A 16,288-nucleotide genomic window follows, 5' to 3' on the forward strand; every position below is an offset into this window, starting at 1 on the left:
CAATATTTTCTAGCATCTCCCAGAAGATATATGTACATATATATTCAGAGGTATATTTTACAATTGTTGACTTATATTTTTAAAAATGTACGATTGTTACATAAATAAAAAATTCTATTTCTCGAAAAAAGAAGGTGCATCGAAAATAGCAATAAAATCTCTATATATTACTCTTTGAACACCCGATATATTAGATGAAGTGGTGGTTTGATTCGAGATGCGCAGTCTCCGCATATGTTCCGTGATTCTCAGTGTTGAATTCATTCTTGAATCACTTATGTTTTACAAGCAATTCAATATACATATATACATACATGTTCAGAGATATATTTTGCGAGACTATTATCTGTTAATTTTGTGACGATTGTTATATAAATAAATTTTATTACAATAAAGCTAATTCTCGATAATTTTGTCTTTCTTTTCTTTTTGCTAAACAATTCCCATCGAACAAAAGTATATTATAAAAATTAGTGCAATTTAAAAAATATGTATCATATTTTATTTTTTTACATAATATTAAATGCAGTAATATAATATTAAAAAAATATAGAATTTTTATTATATTTTATATAATTTTTTATGTTTGTTACTCGCATTTTTAATTATAAAACTTTTTTAAACTGATTTATTTTAATAGAAAAATATAATGGCTTGCTCATTATCTCTAAGAATTATAGCAGAAAATTATTACAATACAATGATTTGTATCTGAGTATGTGTATGTATGTATATGGAAATGTATATTATAATTAATATATAATGTAGTTACAGTGCTGATTCCTCGGCTTTTGATTGAGAACCTTCACACGAGGACTTAATCTACACTCAAGTTGCTCATGTTCTCAGTCGTAGTTATTCCGCTATTGTAGGTTGGTTAACGCTACTGTTATATAAAACGAATAACAATTTAGTAAAAGCAAGAAAAGTGTTAGTGCTAGATTACTACGATAGTACCACGTGATATTAGTATTTATAACAAAATTATTGGCATCGCAACAAATTATTGGCAATAGAATTTTATTAATGACGTGTTAATGCAAAATTATAATTGATGTATAAATTCAAATATTTGTACAACGTAAAGAATTATAAAGATTGAAATATTTAATATTTCTTCTTCTTCGTTTCGATCTCTTTTCTTTTGCTCAAGGTATTAATAATTTATTAATAATGCTAATATATATAAAATAATTTAATATTATGATAATAAAATCTTATTGATATTAATATATATAAAAATATTATGCTGTGAAAAGGTGAAAGTGAGAGAAATTGTATATATTAGATTTTTTTTTTATAGAAACAGTGTTTGTGAAGTGATTCATATTGTGTATTCCTAAATTATTTAATCAAATTTTACAAGTGAATATAATGATTATAAATTATGCTAGAGTGAATATAAATTATGCTATACATATTTAATAAATTTATGATTAAATATCTCGAAATAACAAAAAATATATAATTTTAATTTACAAATATAAAGATATAATATTTCAGACATATTTACATTCAAGATTATTTTATCAAGAGTGATTTTAATTATGACTTTTATTTTTAACTATTTTTAACTTTATTATTATGCTTATTTATTTTCTTTAATAAATGTTGACAAATAGTTTTTATCAGTTGTTGATCATTTGGTTATCTTTTGAAGATAAAGTTCATTCTGTAACTGTTAAAGTTAAAATCTGTGTGCTTGCATTCGAAAATTAGAATTAATATAAAACTGATAAATCAGAAAGAAAAAATTTGTTTCGCATATTTTTTTGTCAGTGTAATTTGCAAAATACGTTGGTAAACGTTATTGGAATAAACATGTCTTTTAGAAATATGATATATCACATTGTAAATAATCTCGAGATATGGAAGAATACTTATTATACAGCTTACACAATACAGTTAAACATTTTTAAAGTGTTTCACCTAATAATTAAATTTTTTTTTCTTTTTCTCGCAGACAGTATAAATTAATTTCTTATCAAAAGTCGTAATCTCGATTTATCAGTATGCTTATATTTGTTTTTGCATGAGCGAGAGTATTTCTAAAAAAAAGTGTAAAAAATATATCTAAAATATTAATTCTAAAAGACGATCAAAATTAAAATTAAATTATAATAAAAATAATATTTTTAAAAATATACTTTGTGTTTTTTGTAAAAAAATATAAAATATAAAATATTATTAAAAATTCAAACAGAGATATAAATATAAAAATTTGCATTTTATCCTTGCATAATATCCTTGTATAATAATATAGAGAATTTCTCTTTTAGTAAATAGCAAGCGGGATAAATGGGAAACGAAAAATTCCAATTCTCTATAGATCGCGGTGGCACGTTCACCGATATATATGCTAGATGTCCTGGAGGTAAAATCCGAGTTATGAAATTACTCTCGGTCGATCCGAATAATTACAATGACGCGCCGACAGAAGGTATTCGTAGGATATTGGAAGAGGTATGCATATATTAAAACTCATGCGGCATTGAATGCATAATATTTTCGCATTTTAAAACTTATCGGGAAAAATTGTAACAATTTTTTTACAGTTATATATTGTAGTAATTCGACAGTTTGCAACAAAGATGAAAGTAATGTATTGCAATTAAAGTAAATTAAAGTTGTAAGAAAAAAAAAAACTTGTAAGCAAAGATATATATAGATAAAATTGAATTGTGTTACATAAAATAGCGTAACCGAATATATGAAATATTTTACACAATATTTCCTTAATTTTATAATTTTTTATACCTTTTATAATTGTTTCTTAATTTTAGGAAACTGGTATTAAAATGGATGATTCGGTAGATATTGCTAATATAGAATGGATCAGAATGGGAACGACAGTCGCCACTAATGCGCTATTAGAAAGAAAAGGCGCGAAAATGGCGCTATTAATAAATAATGGTTTCGAGGATCTTCTATATATTGGTAATCAATCACGGCCAAATATTTTTGATTTGGTTCGTATAATTAAATTAAACAAATCTAATATTTATATTTCAAGTTTCAAAATTTGCAAAATTATCTCGAAATTTATCTCGATGCAGTACAATTGCGTTTATTACTCGTTCTATCTCGCATTTGATTTATCCTTGGTTAAATATTAACAGGAGATAGTGATGCCAGAAGTTTTGTACAAATATGTGGTCGGGATAAAATGTAGAGTAATCCCCGCCCTGCCGGGAAAATGTCACATGGAAAATCAATCGTGGCGAAGGGTAAAGGGTTCTACCGGCGAAGATTTGTTTGTTACACAAGAACTCGATGAGGCACAATTGAAAGAAGATTTGAAAGAACTTCGAAATTTGGGAATTGAAAGTCTCGCTGTTGTTTTGATGCATAGCTACACGTTAGTAAATTATTCAAAGAAAAATTTCTTTGCAACTGGCAATATTTTTTCTAAAATCTTTTTTAAAAGTATATTATCAGTACTTACTTTAATTTCATTAAATCTTAATTATATACATATTCTAATATATTGCTGTTGTAATGTTATGTTGTATGATATAGTTATGCGGATCATGAAATCAGAATCGGCGAATTAGCTCGAGAAGCAGGTTTCTCGCAAGTGTCTCTTTCACATAAAGTTATGCCGATGACTAGAATAGTTCCTAGAGGCTTCACAGTGTGTGCAGATGCTTATTTGACGCCGCATATTAAAAATTATTTACAAGTAATATTATCTTTTAATTTTATATATAAAAAATCTGCACGAAAATCTAGCAAAGTTATATAATTTTATTTTTAACCTGTAATGAATAAATTGTTAGGCCTTCTCTTCAGGATTTAAAGACAATTTGAAGAATGTAAATGTATTGTTCATGCAAAGCGATGGCGGATTAACACCTATGAATTCGTGAGTATTTAAATCTATTTCTTGACAAAAAAATTTTTTTTTAATTATCTTGATATTTATCAAAATTATATTTTGTTGACATATTAAAGCTTTAATGGATCGCGTGCTATACTTTCTGGGCCAGCTGGTGGTGTCGTGGGATATGCAATGACGACTTATGGAAAGGAGACTGATTTACCAGTGATTGGATTTGATATGGGCGGTACATCGACCGATGTAAGCCGATACGGAGGAAACTACGAGCATGTTTATGAGAGTACTACAGCCGGCATCGCTATACAAGCCCCGCAGGTAAACATCTTTTTCAAAATATAATAATTATTTCAATAAATATTTAAAATATATCTTGAATATAATTAATTTTTTATATAATTAATTTTTATTTTATCCCTTCATTTTTCGGTTTATTTGAATAAAAATTGGGTTGAAGTTGGATGTCAATACAGTTGCGGCGGGAGGTGGATCGATGCTTTTCTTCAGGTCGGGTCTTTTCGAAGTTGGACCTGAGAGTGCGGGGGCTCATCCTGGTCCCGCGTGTTACAAGAAGGGTGGTCCACTGACAGTAACGGATGCGAATCTCGTACTGGGTCGCCTACTACCCGAATACTTTCCGAAAATTTTTGGGCCTCAGGAAAATGAGCCGCTCGATGTATCTCGTACGTTGTCTATGTTCACAGAACTTACATACGAGGTAATTTTCTGATGTATAAAGATGAGATCTTTTCTCAAACGTTTGCATATTTTTTTTTCTATTTTTAAGCAAAAATATTTCTATTTTATCTTAGGCGTTGAAAAGAATAAATTCCTTAAATTGATTTGAAATATTACAGATCAATGAATTCTTGAAGAAGAATGAAGCAATGTCGGTCGATGAAGTAGCCATGGGATTTATCAGAGTCGCGAACGAGACCATGTGTCGACCGATCCGCGCTTTGACTCAGGTAAATAATGTCAGCTCATATAATTTTTCTTGCAATAAAAATGTGTTATTATTGTAGTAATGCTGTGTGTGTCATATTATTTTTAAAGTATCTTTACATAATTTTTTTCATGAAATAGGCAAAGGGCCACGATACTTCCCGTCATGTTTTGGCTTGTTTCGGCGGTGCCGGAGGACAACATGCCTGCGCAATCGCTCGCTCTTTGGGCATAAGCACGGTTTTCGTTCATAAATATGCCGGTATATTATCAGCTTATGGAATGGCATTAGCAGATGTTGTTGAGGAGACCCAAGAGCCGAGCGCCGAAGCTTACGAACCCGGTGATTTATAATATAATTTTCTTTAATAGAATTATATATTGATAAAATTTATAATAATAAGTTTTATTTTGTGTGTTTCTATTACTATATTTTCTGCGTTATTATTCTATAGAAAGTTTTGCCCGTTTGGATGATCGTTTGGATGCGATGGAAGCCAAAGTGAGAAGCAAACTCTGTGCGCAAGGATTCGCTGATTCTCAAATAAAAACGGAATCATTTCTACACTTACGTTACGATGGCACCGATTGCGCTTTAATGTGCACTTCTGTAAATGAGAATTCGGAAGACACCATTACCAGACACGGAGATTTTCTTACTCCTTTTTTAGAAAGGTAAGTTTGAGAATTTGAAGAAATAATTTATTTAATTATTTAACTTGTAAATTTTTTCTTGGTTAAGGTATAAGACAGAGTTTGGTTTTACCATACCAGGACGCAAGATTCTGGTAAATGATGTAAGGGTTCGAGGAATTGGCAAAACTGAAATTCCGGAGGATCCCATATTATCTCCTTCACAAGCTTCTCCGAAAACTGAAAAGGTTAGACGACGATAGATATATCGATAATTTTACATGATTATTAAACTAATATTTTTTGTATTTCAATTGCAATTCAATGTTTCAAACTTAATATATATTGGACTTTGTTAAATAAAAAAAATTCTAAAATATTTTGAATTTTCTAGACTACCATGGTATATTTCGAAAGCGGCTATCAGGAAACCAGCGTCTATCAATTGAATTCGTTATCCCCTGGAGATATCTTACACGGTCCTGCCATTATCATGGATAGTTTGAGTACACTTTTAATAGAGCCAGATTGTACTGCAGAAATCACTTGTCGTGGAGACGTAAAAATTACGATTGGAAAAGGTTTACAAACAAATGTTACCACTGAACTCGATACGATTCAACTCAGTATCTTTTCGCATCGTTTTATGAGCATCGCCGAACAAATGGGTCGGTAAGTATATCTGTTAATAATTTCAACTTTATAAAAATAATACGATTCTTTCAGTGTTTCGTCAGAGATTGCAAAATAATAATTCTTAATTTTTGATAGAGTACTTCAAAGAACTTCAATTTCCACTAATATTAAAGAACGATTGGACTTCTCGTGTGCGATTTTTGGTCCCGATGGTGGTCTCGTTTCAAACGCACCTCATATCCCGGTGCATCTAGGCGCTATGCAAGAAACCGTGCAATATCAAATGAAAGTGTTCAAGGGCGAATTCTCACCGGGAGACGTTATTCTCTCTAATCATCCGTCAGCAGGCGGTTCTCATCTCCCAGATTTAACAGTCATCACACCAGTATTTTACAAGTCTGTATATCATTTATATATATATATATATATCTAAAAAAGTTTTTCTTGAAAAATATGACAAATACGAGCGCTATACTCATTTTAGATATAATAATTTAATAAACATATTTTAATTTAATGAAAATTAATTATGCATTTTTTTTTACCCAGAAATGTGCCTACGCCGGTATTCTTCGTTGCTAGTAGAGGCCATCACGCTGACATCGGTGGTATCACACCGGGTTCGATGCCACCTCATTCAACAAGTTTGAATCAGGTACGAGAGTACTGGCGAACATTGTAAGAATATATATATATATATATATATATATATATATATATGAAAAATTATACAGATGTATAAAAAAATTTTTGTATATAGGAAGGTGCTGTTTTTAAAAGTTTTCTGGTAGTACATAAGGGCATATTTCAAGAAAAAGAACTGATAGACGCTTTGATGGCACCAGGCAAAATACCGGGAAGTTCAGGGACACGAAACCTTTCGAACAATATTAGTGATATCAAAGCTCAAATCGCAGCAAATCAAAAAGTAATAATTATTTCTAAAATTTATATAAATCTATAATTCTTTTACTTTTACTCTCTCTCTCTCTCTCTCACTTTACGACAAAAATTTTATTTCAAAATAATTTGTTTGAAATTTTTGTACCTAAAATTCGTATATAAACTGGTTTTCTTTTTTGTAAGGGTTCACAACTGGTAAACGAACTGATCGATATATATAGTCTACAAGTAGTTCAAGCGTACATGGGTCACATCCAGCGTAACGCCGAAGTTGCCGTCCGAGAAATGTTAAAATCGATTGGTACGAGAATTAAGACGCGAAGACAGAAAGAAACTGACATTGATGCCATTGATTATCTCGATGATGGCAGTCCTATCAAACTACACGTGGATCTCGACTTAGAGAAGGGTGAAGCTATTTTTGATTTTTGGTATGTTTTTTTAATTAAATATCGATATATTAGTACCCTTATAATAATTATAATTACGCGATTTATTTTTTTTTTTTAATGTACTTATCAACCATTATAAATTAAAATAAAATGCAAAAACATTTTTTTATTTTATACAAACTTTTTAAATGTTGTATATATAACTGTTTTTATATCTTTCTTTTAATTTCTTTATAAAAAAAATTGTTTTTTAAATTTTCTTTAAAATTGTTTAAAATGAATATCACAAGTGTGTGTTTGAAAGTCAAATATATATATCATCTGATTTAAACTCGTAATTATCTTACTGCTCCACTACTACCAGCAACCGTTTCGTAGTAACCCCAATCCTCGGTGCCGAGGGTTACGTTATTCATACAACCCTGTGAGGCCGCGCAAATTTCGAAAGTTGTTAGGATTTAGTTTTCATTATTAATTTATAATGTTTTTTTGTTGTTTTTCTAATTTTTATTTGCTCTAAATATAAGTATGAAAAAAATACAGTACCATATTTTTCCATTTTTCTAATCTCTTTTTAAAAAATTCTATATGTTATCGTATTTGTAACAATTTTATATATACGCAAATTGTAATAATTTACAAGACAATATTTGTGAATTTACAGTGGAACGGGTTATGAAGTATGGGGTAACTGCAACGCACCACGTGCCATAACTTTGTCCGCGATAATTTATTGTTTAAGGTGTATGGTCGGTAGAGACATACCATTAAATCAGGTAACATCCCTGCAGACCTTCAGACCTTCTTAGAGAAATTCAACGATAAATTTGTACTAATGTCATTTTCTTTATAGGGCTGTTTGAAACCAGTAAAGGTAATTATTCCTAAAGGATCGTTACTCGACCCTTCGGAGGGCGCCGCGGTGGTTGGCGGCAATGTCCTGACGTCTCAGCGTATTGTTGATGTAATCCTAACAGCTTTCGAAATTTGCGCGGCCTCACAGGGTTGTATGAATAACGTAACCCTCGGCACCGAGGATTGGGGTTACTACGAAACGGTTGCTGGTGGTAGTGGAGCAGTAAGAATAATAATAATTACGAGTTTAAATCAGATGATATATATATATATATATATATATGACTTTCAAACACACACTTGTGATATCCATTTTAAACAATTTTAAAGAAAATTAAAAAAATTTTTTTTTATGAAGAAACTAAAAGAAAGATATAAAAACAGTTATATATACAACATTTGAAAAGTTTGTATAAAATAAAAAAATGTTTTGCATTTTATTTTAATTTATAATATTTTAAAATTAATATATTATTTAATGTTACTGTAACAGATTCTTTTAACAAATATGTTTGTATTTTCCCGCAGGGACCGACATGGGACGGCAGAAGTGGCGTTCACACGCATATGACCAATACTAGAATCACCGATCCAGAAATATTGGAACTTCGCTATCCGGTTATACTTCACCAATTTTCGCTTCGACTTGGAAGTGGTGGTAATGGGACACATAGTGGTGGTGATGGGGTTATTCGTGAGATGATATTTAGGTAATTAAAGACAATATTAAATCTCAAATTTATATAAATATTATTGATTGTATAAATTTTTCTTTGAGTAAAAAATTCAATTTTGAGATTGATAACGAATTACATATTATGTCGGCAAACGTTGCCTTCGTTCATAAATATTGTTGAATATCTGTTTACAGAGCTCCGATGACTTTATCAGTATTAACCGAACGGAGGGTACATCATCCCCCTGGATATGATGATGGAGAGGAAGGGGCATGTGGCTTAAACATTTTGATGAGAGCTGACGGCAGACGAATCAACTTAGGTCCGAAAGCTGCCATTCCAGTCTATGCAGGGGTAAGCAATTTTATATCTTTCTTTGCAAGTATGTAATTATCATGAATGTCGAAAAGAATTGATTTTGTAGATAATTGCATAAAAGAGATAATAATTCAGATTTTTGCTCTAATATCTGATATAAACTGCATAAATACTTTAGATAAAAATAAAACAACCCATTTAATTGTTACAAAGTATAATTACACCGATAATCAGCAGATGGTCAATTGATATACATTTATTTCTCGCGGAGAAGTAATTGCATAATAAAGTCAGCGTAGCAGAGGAAAGAATTTAAGGAATACGCAGAGATGAAGATACTCTATCTTTAGTAATGGAGAAATCTTCTATAGTTTATGTCGGCTCGTAAAGATTTTATCCCAGTAGATAGAATCTGCCGCCTACCGCACTTTGTACATTGCCACACAGCAAGGGGTAAAATAATTTTCTTTGCAGCTGTGTGCGCATGTTATTATAGATTAGTCGTGTTTTAAGTTTGTCGTGAAAACGCCACATGTTAAACAAATGTTAAGACATAAGCGAAAGGTTTCGATATATCATTTTCAATTATAAAATAAACAGAGCAAAAATTTTTTCGAAATCGTGCGATTTTATGATATTTATTTGAAAATGTTTTGGCTTAAAAAATTTATAATAATTTAAAAAAATCGCAGGATTATGTATATAATTAAAATAATATATATACAGTCTTCTTAACATTTTCTGTGAAAATTTCTTACGTTATATTTTAATATTTCTTACGTTCATTATTATAATATTTGAATTCTTTATATTAAAAATTGTGAGTTGTAAGCATATATAAAATCCCATATCTTAATGTTTTTTTTTTCTCTAAAAATTGTTCTCTTGTCCTGTTAAAAGAAGCTGAGTTTTGTACATTCTCGCAGAGACCTGAGCTTTCTGATTCCTATGATACTCGTTTTCTCAAGCGAGATAAAAAAAAAATATGAGACGGGTCGAGGAAAGATGAATGAAATACAGTAATAGGGGAAAGAGACGATAAAAACTATACAAGTGCGCGCATTAGCTGACACCAGAAAAATTTCTTTTCGCAGTTATCGGAGCATGAAAGCCGGCAGCGGACATACATTTATATTTCCGAAAATTTCGTAGCGCCGTGGAAAGTAGATGGCAATTATCGTGCAGATGTATAAACCGGAATCTGTCAGTACTTTTGCTCCTTTCAGTACACCCATGTTTTTCTTTCGAGGCTCATAAAAAATATTAATAAAAAGTTTCTATCTTTTTTTGCATTTAAAACGGCATCTTTATAGTCGTTATCCCGGAAAATATTCCACGCATTGGTGGTGCAACTCATTAAAAAGCAGATTGATGCATAATTCTGAGAATGGAGATAAAAAGAATTTCTAATGCGATTATATTTAAAAATTATAGTTTGTAATTATTTTTAAAAAAATATTTATAAAAATTTTTTAATAATGTTATTTTTATAATATATTACGCTTTGCAATTAAATGATAAATGCGTACATAAATACTTTCGCGTTTTTCTGGATATATATATATATATATATATATATATATATATATAATATTTAAAAATTTTTTGTTTATCCACTCTTAAAAAAGACATGTTAAATCGATACTCGCAAGTATTGTTGCTTCTTTTCCTCAATGTTGATTTTATTTCAATATTACGCTGTACATTACTTCATATTAATAAAAATCTGTCATGGCTGCATAATATTTGACAATTCAAATATTATATATATATATATATAATTTTGATTTAATAGATTTTGAAAAAACAGATAATACATATTAGTTATACATATTATTATTTTACATATAACTAATTTTATAATAGTTATATATATTTTATAATAGATGCGTGCCCTAACCGCGTGCCCTATTCGCGTGCCCTACTCGCGTGCCCTAATAGAATGCCCTAATATAATGCACTATTATAGGCTGCTTCCGTTGGGCCAGTTGGACTTACCTTTCGTTGATTCTGGCCATATTAATTCTGGCTACGTCTAGCCAGAGATGTAGCTTCGACCCCCTATCAGAGGTCAATGAAGGAAAAAATTCCTTCCGTTGCCGACTAATTATTGTCGCCGGGGATAATTTTACACGAGCATAATTTTATGCTCATATATGACATGACAGTTTGTCATGCATCGTTTCAACAAATTGCAAAATTTTATATTTGAATAATTTGACTGAAAGTCAAATTATCAATCAAATTTAATAATTGATTGTGAAGTAATAATATTTAATCGTAATAAAATAAAATTAAATAAAATTATAAAAATATATAAAATAAAATTAATAAATAATATAATATAATATAATATAATAATATAATATAATTTGATATATTTTTATATATGCAAAACTTGATATATGAATAATTTGACTGAAAGTCAAATTATCAATCGAATTTAATAATTGATTGTAAAGTAATAATATTTAATTGTAATAAAATAAAATTAATAAATAATGTAGGATTTATAAAGGTAATTTATATTAAAATGAAATGAATAAAACATTTATGCGTCATATAATTTGAATAATTTGACTGAAAGTCAAATTATCAATTAAATTTAATAACTGATTGTGAAGTAATAATATTTAATCGTAATAAAATAAAATAAAATTAATAAATAATATAGGATTTATATAGGTAATTTATATTAATTTTGTTTTATATATTTTATAATTTAATTTAATTTTATTTTATATATTTTTATATTTTTATATATTTTATTTTTGTATTTTTATATGTTTTATTAATTTTTATATATTTTATATATTTTTATAATTTAATTTAATTTAATTTTATTACAATTAAATATTATTACTTCACAATCAATTATTAAATTTGATTGATAATTTGACTTTCAGTCAAATCACACACATAAATGTTTTATTAATTTATTTTAATATAAATTACATATTATAAATATTATATATTATTATAAGATTAAATAAGCTTATTACTTCAAACAATGATTAAATTTGATTGATAACTTGGCATTAGATTGACTAAAGTAAAATTATATTAAAACGATGCGTGACAAACTGTCTAAGCTTTTATTGCTATGATAATAAAGATGGTTGGGCTATGAAAAATTATGACAAAATTGGCGCAACATCACAATAATTATCAATATTTCATATAAGAAATAAAGTTATTAACGTCTTCATTAAATAAATTAAATAAAATTTCTATTGAAAAAAATATTTTATATTTTTTTCAATTTTTTTGTTTTAATTTATATTTTAAATTATATTTCTAATGTGTTTTAATATATATTTAAAAAGTCTATTAAAAGTTATTTAAGTGCATTTATTCTAGCCCATCCATTTTGAGGCAACGGATTTATTTAGAATCTACAATCTACATTTGCATCTACAATATCTACGGATCCGTCACCTCAAAATAAAATAAAATTTATCACTCACCGGCACTGATGCGCAACAGCGGAGATTTGGTCTTGAGGCTACGTTGTCTGCAACACACAAATATAAAATCCAAATTATAGCAACGTTTAAAATAATTATTAATATTTCAAAAAATTATTCTTGTGCGCATCGAATTTTATATCCGATGCGTATAATAATAAGAAGGTATATAAATATGAAATAATTTTATAAATTCTAAAAAAGAAAACTATTTTAAATAAAAACTTTTATAGTATTAGTCTCTCTTGATTAAACTATTCAAATAATGATCGAATCGAATTAATGCGTGTACGGGATTTATAATAATTAATATAAAAATAATAATACTCACCCTTGGGTTGCTCCACCGATGCCCGATGCTTCTCCTAAGCCTCCTCCTCCTCTCAGGTTGATTCACACGCGCGATATTTTAAGCGGCACTCCCGCACTTTTATTAAAAGATACTTCCGCACTTGTACGCGCGATACTTTCAACGACACTCCCGCACTTTCAAACTTCGGCACTATCGAATCCCGTTTCACACGTGAATCGTACTGCGAGTCGACAACCTTGTTGCTCGAGCGTTGCTGTATGACTGATACTAAACCGTAAGACGTTAACCATAGCGCGCTAATGTTTACATCGCCAAGGCCGAATACAATGTTATTGTTTTCGCGGCCGAAAATATGTTGCGTGCTATGACGTATATACGGTGTCGAATATTAAATAATACAAGTATTTGAAATTATAGATTAATTATTTAATAAACGATTTATATATCATGGAGCTTATTATTATGTTAATCATTATTCGAACTTGCGATTTGACTATTTTATTATGCGTTCTCAGCCAAATCATATTTAAATTATCAAAAAATCGAATAACGATAAAATATGAAATATAATTAGAAATCAAGTATTTTTAAAGAAATAATTATTGTTTATAAAGAGAGAAAGAGAGAAAAAGATCGCGATAAGACAATAATTTACAATTTTGATTCTAATCATTTCGATTCTTGATTAAAACGCCACGCAAAATACGCGCTTCGGAATTTATCCATTATGATATAATTACGTATTATTCAAAATTGAAATTGTACGAAAGATAATTAATTATTTATGATATTAAATTATTTCCCGATACTTGTCGCGATCGCGTTGAGTAGAGAAATTTGATGGAGTGTCTCGCGTTCTACTTCCTTACTGTTCGAGTATCGCCGTGAGAATAATAAAGTTGTAAGTCATAAGACGTCAACAATCGCTCGCTAATGTTTACATCGTCAAGATCGTGTACCATGTTATGTTTCGATTATTCGTTGCCGAAATATTTTTCGTATGACGTATATACAAACGGAATATTAAATTATACATGTATTTTAAATTATAAATCAATTATTAAATTATCAATTAATATATTACGGAGTTTATTAAATCGATACTAGCAATATTGTTATCTCTTTTTTGCGATGCTAATTGGTTTTATTGATATAAAAGCGTGCCATAACTGAGCTATGCATTTGACAGTTTAAATATTAAGCGGGTGTGTAATTTTTATTTAATTTATTTTGAAAAAGTGGAAAACTAGAATTAATATGTAAGTAATTATATACACATACACATAAAATAAATGGCGCGCGCGTTTATAGTATTCTAGTAAATTAAAAAATACTTTGCTTCTACATCACGTAATTTGTGTTATAAATCTCTATTAATATGCGATATGATTTTGCGATACGAGCGATCGCAATTTTCCAAAAATTTTGATGACATTATTTTGTGGTGTGATATTGCATCGAAGTTCCGATAGAATAGTTTCCAGCGGTTTGATCAAAAGTTGGGATGCATAGCTGTGCATGAACATGTAAAAAAGTAGCGACGTAGCGTTACTGCTCTCGTCGCGTGTCTCATTACATTTAATAATTATAAACTTGCAATTTAATGATGATAAGTTTGACTAACGGCGAGACTTTGTAATATAATACATCTTTATATTCGTTAAAGTATCTATTAACAAGCTATAAACTATTATTATAAAATGTATACATCTTTACACTTAAAATAATATTCACAATGGGAATATAAACAGTAACAAGTGCACAACAGCAGCAATAATTATTGTTATACTTTATGTAATTATCTACATATATATCTTGCATTCCATAAAAATAAAGTCACAAAATAATATTGTAAGATGCATTTATTTTTTTAAAGAAATTAATATATTATAATGAAGAAATAACATATGTTAAAGATCTGAACATATGTTAAAGATCTGAAGAACTTTTAGCTTTTCTATTGTCATGCAATATTTTTATTTTACCGTAATTTAATAAATATATAATTATTGTTGTTAAGAGAAAACTAAGTTAACAATTTTTTATAAAATTTTCTTAACAGGATAGATTCATTATGGAAACTCCAGGTGGTGGTGGTTACGGACCCGTTAGCAAAGAAGGGCAAGCAAGAGAATCTTTAGTTCTATCTTCGAAAGTTTACGACTCTCGTCGTCTAACAACAAGACTTTCTTCAAAATACGAACGTTCGAAATCTAGTTCGAAAAGTTTGCGCAATTTCACAGAGCGCGGAAGTCTTTTTGAATACCGTATGGCTCAGGAATCCGTTTAATAAGATTATATAGTTATTGTCATAAGCGCGATAAATTCTAATATAAAAACACATTCCGAAAAAGCGAATGTGAGCAACATTAAATATGGATATTTTCTTCTTATTTTAATGTTGTATTATATTATTTTATGTATTAAAAGAATATTTCAATTATTATGTATTAATAAGCATTTATTTTAATAAAGATATTCTCATATTCTATTTTTGCAAATCATCATTAAATTTGTAATTTTCCTTAATATTTTCTATGAAAAATATAATTCCAGCAATTTTATTTTTCAAATTTTTGTCATTTATTTGATTTGTACCATCGCTTCCAAGTCGATTGGTTCGCGTCCTCGAGGAATCGTCAATTTCTAGAGGAATTAAATCTGCTGCGGTTAATTTCCTCGATTTGCCAGTCCGTTCGATTTGCGGCAGGTGCAAGATGGCCGTCGTTTCATTTCCGGCAAGAGTAATTACTGACCGAAATGTCATCGCGGTGACCTACATAGTGGATTATGATTGCATTTCCATAAAACATTATTCAAGATTTTCTAACAATTTGCTGGCAAAAGATTCTTGTTTTTCTATGCATTCAAAATAATTTGACGTAAAAAATATTTGTATTATCTTTTTACGTGTAAATTATTTATACACTTTAAAGAAATTAATATGAATATTATATATTAAATATAAATATATATTAAATATTTAAGCACTTTAAGAATGAAAAACATAAAATAAAAACATTTTATATATTTAATAATGAATTGTTTATATCAAATAGAGATAATACTTATAATTTGTATATATATATATATATATATATATATATATATATATATATATATATATCATCTTATTTTTCCAATTACATTTTAATCGTGCACGCGCGGCACTTTTACGAAATATTAAAATCTGTAATTTTATTCTTCTCGATGAGAAAGACATAATTTCGACGAATGAAATTGAAATGACGTATTCTTCGATGACTGTCTTTTTCACGACGTATGGTAGCTCGGTGCGATATTATTCTTGT

General features: G+C 28.9%; 1 protein-coding gene across 2 annotated transcripts; it reads left to right on the top strand.

Moving 5' to 3' along the window:
- Positions 1-853: 853 nt before the first annotated feature.
- Positions 854-15,468, top strand: LOC126856893 (5-oxoprolinase). 2 transcript variants are annotated; one of them, XM_050605872.1, is made up of 22 exons: positions 854-1,153; positions 2,280-2,463; positions 2,784-2,969; positions 3,120-3,358; positions 3,520-3,682; positions 3,780-3,865; positions 3,955-4,156; positions 4,296-4,556; positions 4,696-4,806; positions 4,925-5,126; positions 5,239-5,458; positions 5,526-5,664; positions 5,811-6,088; positions 6,188-6,448; positions 6,602-6,707; positions 6,813-6,980; positions 7,139-7,386; positions 8,012-8,123; positions 8,201-8,425; positions 8,731-8,912; positions 9,074-9,233; positions 15,040-15,468. In XM_050605872.1, exons 2-22 carry the CDS (start codon positions 2,299-2,301, stop codon positions 15,265-15,267), a joined length of 3,942 nt encoding a protein of 1,313 aa, XP_050461829.1. In that variant the 5' UTR covers positions 854-1,153; positions 2,280-2,298; the 3' UTR covers positions 15,268-15,468. The 2 variants fall into 2 exon arrangements, with proteins under 2 accessions (XP_050461829.1, XP_050461831.1); XM_050605874.1 differs by lacking the exon at positions 15,040-15,468 and adding an exon at positions 10,292-10,459.
- The last annotated feature ends 820 nt before the right edge of the window (positions 15,469-16,288 follow it).

This window comes from Cataglyphis hispanica, chromosome 20 (assembly GCF_021464435.1).
Source record: "Cataglyphis hispanica isolate Lineage 1 chromosome 20, ULB_Chis1_1.0, whole genome shotgun sequence".
NCBI classification, from domain to species: domain Eukaryota; kingdom Metazoa; phylum Arthropoda; class Insecta; order Hymenoptera; family Formicidae; genus Cataglyphis; species Cataglyphis hispanica.